The sequence below is a fragment of the Mesoplodon mirus genome, assembly GCF_964341445.2.
Source record: "Mesoplodon mirus genome assembly, chromosome: 3".
In the NCBI taxonomy this organism is placed as follows: Eukaryota; Metazoa; Chordata; class Mammalia; order Artiodactyla; family Ziphiidae; genus Mesoplodon; species Mesoplodon mirus.
Genome location: NC_138978.1, coordinates 33,672,560 through 33,682,379, shown reverse-complemented (window position 1 = coordinate 33,682,379; position 9,820 = coordinate 33,672,560). Strand labels below are relative to the sequence as shown.

The window sequence follows — 9,820 nt, the reverse complement described above, 5'->3', positions numbered from 1 at the left end:
GTCCCATAATAACCAATCACAGGGAAGCTCCGCGATAGGCCAGCCAGTCCACAAGTAGGACTACAGTACCCAGAAGGCACTGACGGCATATTTTCGCGACTTGGTAGCCACGTTGGGGCATGCGTAGAGAGAGCCGGAGGCAGGCTGGGGCTCTTGGAAGGTCCTTAAACTTTGATTGCTTTAGCTTTAAGTTTTCCCGCTGGTTTAGGGAAAGCGACCCGCAGCCTCAAGGAGAGGAGACAAGCTTCTGGCTCCGGACGCACGGATAGGCCTGGGGAACCCGCAGTCTGAAACAGGAAACTACCCGAACCCGGACGAGCCTCCTCCGAGGGATAGTCAGGAAACGCTTCCCGAGGTGGGAAACAAGGGTCCTGCCTTCCGAGACCCCCTCTAAAGGTAAGACAGCGCCTCGCGCTAAAAACTTCTGTCGGGAGGGGCTGGGGAAACGCCGTTCTCACCTGCGGACGGAAATAACTCCCACCCATGACCCGGTCCTTCCCCTATCGACTTGGAACCCTAATGCTTTTTTTGTGTTTTTTTTGTTTTCCTTCCCCCAACGGAAGATGACTCAAGACCAGCCTTTGCTCGCGGTGCAGGAGGCCCTGAGGAAGTGCTTTCCCGTGGTGGAGGAGCAGCAGGGCCTGTGGCAGAGCGCTCTCAGGGACTGCCCGCCCCTCCTGGCCTCCCTCAGCAACCTGGCAGAGCAGCTGCAGGCCGCACAGAACCTGCGATTTGAGGATGTGCCGTCACTTCGGGCCTTCCCAGACTTACAGGAGCGGCTGAGGCGCAAGCAGCTGGCGGCTGGTGACACTCTCCTGGACAGGCTAGGGGAGAGGCTGTAAGAGGCTCAGTGGCGCTCGTTCTTGGCGGAAAGATTTTAAAACTGGGTGTTTAATAAGCTAGGATCAGTCGGAAGGGTGTTTTTCTTCTTACTTGAGAGCGTGGTATTTAGGGATATGTCAGCCTTACCTCCTTTCCGTTTGTTGCAATGGGATCTCTGTCAAGAAGCCATTTTCTGGCACTTCCCTTGTCAGACTAGGCGTGACAGTGGTGGACTTTGTAAAAGTTATCAAAGCAATGGGGAACGCTTATTGGCCCTCCTCTATAGTCTTTCTTAGGTAAAAAGCAGTGAGGAGCTATACCGTAAACTTATTAGGTGCCAGAGCTAAGGGTTTTACATACATTATCTCATAAAATCTTTTCAACACCTCTTTGACTTAACCTCACTTAATTAATTTTTCAGGTGAGGAAACTGAGGCTCAAGCAGATTGCCTATGGTTGTGCAGTTAGTAAATAGTAAAACTGGGATTCTAACCCCAGTATGCCTGACACCAGGGCCACTTGTTCTGCCGTTCATTGGTGTCTGCGTGCCAGGAGTAGCACGTCTCTAAGCTCTTACTGTGCCTAATGTTAGACCCTCTACCTTAGAGTTACCGGTAATTGAGGATAGAGTAGAGACAGGGCACGTATGGCCTTTCCTTGACCAGGACAAAAGAAGGTTCTAGTGTGTAGAGTCTGTGCCGTAGACTAATAGGAACCTGTCAAAGATGGGGGGCCTTCTTTGTATTCATTTGTACAAAAAACATTTATTAAGCACCTATCGGATGCCAAGCACAGGTGCTAGGAATACAACAGTGAACCAGACTTAGTTCCTAAGCTGAGTAAAAGAGACGACAATCAGTTAAATTTGGTCACGGTACGTTCTAAGATAGTGAACTTTTATTTCAATTGATTACGTGTTTGTATGTGAGTATCGGGCTGTTAATTTTAAGTCTATTTTTTAATTGTGAGTCACAGTCAAACATTTTTGAAAGCTGCAGTTCTAGGCTAGGGACTGCCTTGCCCTTTGGGAAGTTGTAGCTTTCATCTTGGTGGCTGGGCCCCTTGGAGTCACCAATGGAATAATAACAAAATTTACCATAAGCTAGGCGCTTCACGAAGCACTTAATATGCATTGTTGCATTTACTCTTCACAACAATCCTTTTCATTCATTGGACAATTGTTTATTGTTCTGTCTGCCAGTCTCGATGTTTTAGATACTTAGGATACACAGTGAACAAAAGAGACTGTTTTTATTCGTGATTGAGAATAAGTAACTTTCCTAAGATCCACAGTAGTCTGGGTGTGTCAAGAGCCCAAATCTTACCTGTTCAAGAATTCGCTAGGATGGGGCACGAGGTAGCATGAGAACACTACTGGCTTGTTGCTTCAGTTTCCTCTTGCTTATTCCTTTCACGTACATTGCATTGGACTGTGTGTGAGCATTTGCTCGCCTGTATGGCAGCCCCAGAAGGGCCGCTTGGTCTTTACTTTCTTTGGCAGCTGGGAATAATATCATCACACAGCTTTGAGAGCCATGTAACTTCAGCCTCTCCACCTTTAAGTCCGTTCTTAATTCTTGAGCCACCCCTGCCTCCAAGACACCATCATCAATCTCTGTAGACCAGTGGATCTCATTTGGAGGCAGTTTTTCCCCACTGGGATGTGTGGCAATAAATATCTGGAGACGTTATTGATTGTCACAACTTGGGAACGGTGGAGGCGTGGTTTGTTCTTGTCGTCTAGTAGGTAGAGGTCAGGGATGCTTCTGAACATCCTGCAGTGCACAGGGCAGCCCTCCACCACAAAGGATCATCTGGTCCAAAATGTCCTCAGTGCTGAGGTTAAGGAACCAGGCCTTAGGCCTTTCGCATGATATTGCCTAATATCAGACTCTCCCCCCAGAGCCGACCTCCTCAAGGTGCGTGATGTAGTCAGCAGCCACGTGGAACACGTGCTTCAGGTCTATGAGCAGCATGCAGACATGATCAGCCTCGATGCTGTCCTGCAGGCTTCAGCTGCAAGCCCCTCTGTGGCTGAAATGTTGGAGTGGTTACAGGATATCGAGAGACATTATCGAAGTTTGTATCCTTTGCACACATTTCAGGTAGTTCCAGAGCTGTTCCAGGGAGTCTTTTTAATTTCAGTTTTCACAAGATTGCCCAAAAATATATAGTATGGGTCAGTTCTCTTTGGTTCTTGAACTTGGATTCTTTCTGCATTCCTTTGTACAGTCATTCCTTAGATCACTTATTGAATAACTGCTCCCTGCCAGGCGTTGCTCTAGGTGCTAGAAGATAGGCATTAAAAAAAGGACATTATATAGAATGTCAGATGGTGATAAGTGCTTTGGAGAAAAATAGAGCAGGGAATGAGGAAAGCGAGGGGTGAGGGTGGGCTTGTGGTTTTAAATAGGGTGGTCTGGGCAGGCCTCACTGAGAAAGTGGTATTTGAGAAAAGACCTGAAGAGGGTGGGGGAGAGAACCATGGGGGTATTTGGGGGAAGAGTGTTTCAGGTAGAAGAAACAGCAAGTGTAAAGGCCCTGAGGTGACAGCGAGCCTGGTATGTTCAGGAAGTAGCAAGGCGGCCAGTGGGGCTCGAGCCGAGTGAAAGGGGGGTGGTCTAACAGGAGATGTGGTCACAGAGGCAGGGCTAGGCCTGGTGGGGCCTCCAAGGTCTTTGAAAGGATTTTGGCTTTTACTCTGAGTGAGATGGAAAGCTATAGCAGGTTTTGAGTAGAGGAGTGACCTGATCAGACCTATGTTTTCAACAGTATCACCCAGCTCTGTTCTGAGGAAGGACTTGGGTGGAAGCAGAAAGACCTGTGAGTTGGAGTCCTCTCACCGTTTTCCTCTCAATTCTTGCCCGTTAGTCGCATCTACCCTCTGGCTGGAGTTTCTACCTTCATTTGAGTCACTCCCAAGCCAACCTTTATTCTTGCCTCTAGTTTTGATTTTCAGTTTCCCGCAGATGCCTCCCACTGGAATCTCACGGAACTGCAAGCTGAAATGGAGACTTGAAATCCTCCATCCAGCCCTCCTGTTCAGCTCCTGTTTCCTTAAGTTGTAGCATCAAACCTGTCTGATCACTTAGTCTGGAAACGTAAGCAGCATTTTCCCCCCTTCCTGCTGTTTTCTGCTTGCAGCGTAGCAGCATCGGCCACAGTGGTGGCAACAGCGGCGTGGGCAGTGGGAGCAGTAGCTGGGGCCACCCTCACTGAGCGCTTATGGTGTGCCAGCTGCCGTTGTAAGAATGTTTGCACTCAGCTGTTAAGTCCTTCCATTCTGTTTCCTTGGTGCTTCTTGTAGTTTGCTTCTCTATCCCCACTGCCTCTACCATTGTTTCTCACTTGGACCCTTAGTCACATGCAGTCTCTAGACAGGTTTCTCTGACCCTGGCTTCTTTCCCTCTAAGCCACCCCCGGGTAGTGGCCACACTCCGCAGATCTATCTTCTGGAAGTCTCGTTCTGATCCTGTTGCTTGTGTAGGAGTTTTCAGTAGCTTCTGGTGCTCTGAGGACGAGAACCCCCATGCTGGTCTTTGTGTTCTGGCTCCACCCGCCCTCTTGGCCACCTTTCCTGGTACTCTGCACATCGTTCCATGCCAGCCGCACTGGAAATGTCCTGTCCCTGAATCCATTATGTGCTTCCCCACTTCTGTGCCTTGGCTTAAGCTCTCCCTACCAGCTGGGATCTTCCTCCTGTCCTTTAAAGGGGATGAAGTCATCCTCTGAACTTCCACTGAGTTTTATCTTTCCTGTCATTTAGAGTCTTTTCAGTTTCTGTTTTTTTCTCACCACGGTGAGATCCCAGATTGCAGGGACAGTGTTTCTGTCCTTTTCCCTGTAGCCCAGAGCCATGTGTGTAAAGAAGGCCTCGGTAAAGATGTGTAGCAGAGGCGAGTCCTGCCCCCCTGGTAAATGTAGCAGTAGCTGCACTTTCACTTTTCTAGCTCCCAGGAGCTCTCTCCAAGGTATTTTCTTCCTTCAGCATATTTCATTTTCTTTTTGAGCACCTTCCTTAACTCCCAGGAAGGTACCTGAAGAGGAAGTACCTTCTGTCCTCGATCCAGTGGGGAGACTTGGGAAACATCCAAGCTTTGCCCAAAGCCTGGGACCGAATTTCGGAAGACGAACACCCAGACCTTGTACGAGGTACTGGTTTTCATTTAGTCCTTCGTGTCTCCTCCCCTCCTTTCTTTCTGTGTCTCACCTCTTTGAAAGCATGTAGAGATGCCCTCATGGTGCCTATGTAGCTTTTACAAATCTGATGTTTTGTGTTTTCTGGAGAGGTGATATGCCATGTGTTCTCTCTCTTCCTGTTCCAGATATCCTGTTGAATGTTTCCTTCTTCCTGGAAGAGTGAAGAAGCCGTGTGTTTATCGGGAGACTAGGGGGACGCAGTTGAAGACCGACATAGCTGCGCTCTGATATTTCTAAAGAAATGTCAGCGTTGCAACTGGACTTATTGGAAATGTCAGTGCCTAGAGCCTGAGGATTGTGCTGGATGTTTCTGATGTTGGGTCTTCTTCATGCCAGGTCCTGGGTGAGGGCACATGGTCACACCTTGCCCTTTCCTAAGGCTCAGGGCAGTGGACAGAGACAGAGAGGATGCAGGAAAGGCCGTGCAGAAGAATACTGGGGGCAGAAGCAACAGCCACAGAAGTGGTAAGGAAGGAAAGGACGGGGTATAGAGTGCCGCTGCCCCCAGCATCATCCAAAGCTCTGAGCCTCGTTGACACCAGGTCCTGGTTTCATGTATTTGTGTCAGTACCCAACTCCTTGATGAAAAAAGTGGCTTTGATGATTTAAAGAAGTGAGGGGTGGGACTTCCCTGGTGGTCCAGTGCTTAAGAATCCACCTTCCAATGCAGGGGACACAGGTTTGAACCCTGGTTGGGGAACTAAGATCCCACATGCCGAGGGGCAGCTACGCCTGCATGCCACAACTAGAGAGAAGCCTGCGTGCTGCAACGAAAGATCCCGTGTGCCGCAACTAAGACCTGACACAGCCAAATAAATAAATAGATATTTTAAAAAAATAAAGAAGTAGAGGTGATGTTGGTGGAAAACAGTTACTGTTTTCGAATTGCAATAGCTCCTTATCATCAAAACAATTTCAGTTTCCAGAGCCTACCACCAGGGGGAGGTGGTGCAGCATGAATTATTCTGAATGCTTTGTGTTTGGAGGGGTTCCCTTGCTGCTCTTACTATCTGAAAGTAAGTAACTGGCGATAGTGGGACTCCTAAAATAACTGTTTTTTGTTTTTTTTAAACCAAAGCTGGTGACTGACTTGCTACAGTTCTCTGATCTTGAGGTAGCTGTGTGGATGGGAGAACACCAGCTCACAGTCAGGCATTCAGGGTTGGGTTTCTGAGGCCCAGTGCCTTCATCAGTGAAATGGTCGTGGTACTTCCAGACCTGTCAGCTTACTGGGCTGGTGTAAAAATCTGGGTCATTGGATGTAAAGAGGCTTAATAAAGAATATAGATATTTTTCAAAATGGAAATGATTTTTTTCATATTACAAAAGTGATATATGCTTTTTTAAAAACAGTAGAAGGGCTTCCCTGGTGGCGCAGTGGTTGGGAGTCCGCCTGCTGATGCAGGGGATGCGGGTTCGTGCCCCAGTCCGGGAGGATCCCACATGCCGCGGAGCAGCTGGGCCCATGGGCCATGGCCGCTGAGCTTGCGCGTCCGCAGCCTGTGCTCTGCAACGGGAGAGGCCACGGTGGTGAGAGGCCCGCGTACCAAAAAAAAAAAAAAAAAAGAAAAATTGTAGAAAACATTTAAAATGCAGAAAAGTATAAAACAAGCTCCACCAGAGATATTTTGTTAAGTATCTTTTTAGTGTCCATATTCACAAGTTTTTTTAACAAAACAATTAGGGTGTCATTGATAAATACTGTTTAAATTATCTTTTTAAAAAGTCTTAATATAGTTTGGCCAGTTTTTCATATCCGTGAATATAGCTCAACACAATTATGAATTTTATGAATGTATTATAATGTTATATTTTACATGTATTTTTTTAAAGTCATCATGTTTTTCTACCTGTAAGGATAATACATTCTGGCTGTGAAAAATTGAACTATCATAGAAAGTGAAAAATGCACAATATCCACCTACCAGATACGTAATCATTTTTAATAATGTGGTGTATATTCTCCCAGGATTTTTTTTTTCTTCCAGGAATTAAAAAAAATCTATCACATATATAATAATTGTAAATAACACTTAACTCAAGACATTTGGGTATCAAGTCTTATGATGTGCTGTGGGTACAGAGGTGAAGGAGAGCCCTAAAAAGATTTATAGTTCAACCAGGAAAAGATTTAAACCAGTGTTTCTCAAGCTTGAAAATGTATATAAATCACTGGTATCTTGTTAAAATTTAGATTCCCATTCTGTAGGTCCTGGGGTGGGGCCCTGGACTCTGCATTTCTCACGAGGTCCCAGGTGATGCTGATGATCAAGGACCAGACTTTAAGTGAAGAGGTTTAAACTGTAATATAATAATGCTGTATTTGAGATCAAAACAATTCCATGAGAGAATAGAGGTGACAACCAACTGCTTGTGAAACTACTTCGTGGTGACTGTGACATCTGAGTCAGGCCTTGAGGCTCAGAAAGGAGTGCAGGGTGCTCCACGTACAGGGACAGTCTAAGCAAAGGCAGTATTTGAGAAAGAATGGAAGCTGATACCTCCTGGAAGTGTGCAGGCATCGTGCTTGTGGCTTGTACCCCCTAGAACTGGAAGCATTAACAGTTGACTATAGCAAGTCACTGGAGTTCACCGGGGGACGGAAAAGTGGCAGGAAATAGGTCTGTAAAGGTGAACTGGGATGAATTTGTGAATGCCATGATCAAGAGTATGTATTTTGCAAATGGGAGTTGCTTGTTTGTGTGTGTGTGTGTGTGTGTGTGTGTGTATAATAATGAGCTTTTTAAACCTCATTGAAGCAAGTAATCATGACTGAATAGACACAAGTATGTTTAAGGTGCTAAGTAATAACTATGTATTATTTAAGTATAATTTTTCCTTCTTAGCTTTTTTCTTCTGCTGTTAAATTGCTATCCTAATTGTCCCTTTTATTTATTTATTTTTCTTATTTTTTTGGTTGCGTTGGGTCTTAGTTGCAGCACTCGGGGTCTTCGTTGAGGTGTACGGGATCTTTTTGTTGTGGCTTGGGCTCTTCATTGCAGCGCACGGGCTTCTCTCTCTAGTTGTGCGTGGGTTCCAGAGCACGTGGGCTCTGTAGTTTGTGGCTCACAGGCTCTTGTTGAGGTGCACGAGCTCAGTAGTTGCAGCATGCAGGCTTAGGTGCCCCGCGGCATGTACGTTCCCCGACCATGGATCGAACCTGCGTCCCCTGCAGTGGAAGGTGGATTCTTTACCACTGGACTACCAGGGGAGTCCCTCTAACTGTCCTTTTTAAATTTACAATTAATTTGGTTTATTTTTTGAGTAAGTGATACTTTCACATTGTACAAAATTCATAGGGTGCAAGTGCATATTCAGTGAAAAGTTCCCCGTTACTCAGTCCCCCTCCCTGGAGGCAGCCAATGTTAAATGTTTCCAGTGTGTCCTTCCAAAAATATTCTTTGCCTCTATGAGTGCAGGGGTGGTTACCCTCCAAGATAGCCCCATAGATCCCAATGATCCATGCCCTTGTATACTCCCCTCCCCTTCAGTGTGGGCTGACCTTGCAGATTCGCTTCTGATGAATAGAAGACAGTGGTAGTGGTGGTCATTTCTGGAACTAGGTTATGAGGAAAGACTGGCTTCCATGGCAGGTGCTGTCCCTTGCCCTCCTGGGGAAGTCGTCTGTGAGGCAGCCCTGTGGAGAGCTCACGTGAGAGCCTGATGCCTGCCAGCAACCCCGAGTGAACTTGGGAGCAGACCCTCTCCCCGAGCTGAGCCTTCAGATGAGACCACAGCCCCAGCTAACAGCTTGACTACAACCTCATGAGGACCTCAGCCAAAGGCAACCTAGCTCAGCCGGGCCGGGATTCCTGACCCATGGAAACAGATAATAAATGTTTGTCTTAAGTCGTTAAGTTTTGGGGTAATTTGTTACACAATGATAGATGACTAATGCAAGAGGCAAATGTTTTTGTATTCTCCGTAACTTCATACAAATAGTAGCATGCTGTATATCCAGTTTTGCACCTCGTTTTTTCTACCTACTGTATCTTAGAGATCATTCTATATGAATATGCAAAGAGCTTCCTTAATTTTTTCTAAAAACAGTTGCATAGGTTTCTGTTGTGTGGGTATAACATAATTTATTTAGCCCCTTACTGATGGCCATTTAGGTTGTTTCCAAAGTCTTGATGCTCGTTAGGTTTTGGTAGCCCTCCCTTTCACTCCCACCCCTGCTCATGGTTTTTTCCTTGGAATTTTCAGTTAGTTAATACCACTCCACCCATTCACCCCCAATAAAAAAAGAATTCTGTTGGTATTTTTGCTGGAATCGTATTAAATTTATAAACTAATTCAGGGGGAATCATCATAGTGGGAATCCTTCTGGCTCTCCTTTAAGCATGCCACTGGCTCATGGGTTGAGATATTAAATGTGAGTTCTTTTCTCTGTTTCCCTCAGGTGGGGAAATAGACTCTTTGTGCTCAGAACCCTCTTCCCTGTCCGTGAGACAATCTGTTGGGACGGAATGAAGAATGTGTGTTTCTTTCCTGTCTCTACCCCATCCACATTTAGAATGGACCTCAGGATTCTTCTCTCAGGCAGATTAGGGGGTTTTCAAAGCCAATGGGATCCTAGGCTCTGAAGAAAAGGACTTCTCCCTGCCTAGGGAGAGTCCAGGCTGTGTGGTCTCTCGGACTTTAATGGGGGCCGGGGACCATCTCCAGCTTGTTCAAGCATTGGGTTGTTTGTAATTCTTTCTCCCTGTGAGAAGGTGGGGAGAGTGCACAGTTGGAGGAGCAGATTCAGGGATATGGGGAAGGAGCTAGTGTGTTGATAACCAACTCTGGGGAAACC

At 46.4% G+C, this 9,820-nt stretch overlaps 1 protein-coding gene across 2 annotated transcripts; it reads left to right on the top strand.

Moving 5' to 3' along the window:
• The first annotated feature begins 132 nt into the window (after nt 1–132).
• Nucleotides 133–9,263, top strand: AIRIM (AFG2 interacting ribosome maturation factor). 2 transcript variants are annotated; one of them, XM_082616380.1, is made up of 5 exons: nt 133–396; nt 564–838; nt 2,726–2,905; nt 4,856–4,974; nt 5,148–9,263. In XM_082616380.1, the coding sequence occupies exons 2-5, from the start codon at nt 564–566 to the stop codon at nt 5,183–5,185; spliced, it is 612 nt and encodes a 203-aa protein (XP_082472506.1). In that variant the 5' UTR covers nt 133–396; the 3' UTR covers nt 5,186–9,263. The 2 variants fall into 2 exon arrangements, with proteins under 2 accessions (XP_082472506.1, XP_082472507.1); XM_082616381.1 differs by having other exon boundaries at nt 4,852–4,974.
• Nucleotides 9,264–9,820: the final 557 nt, after the last annotated feature.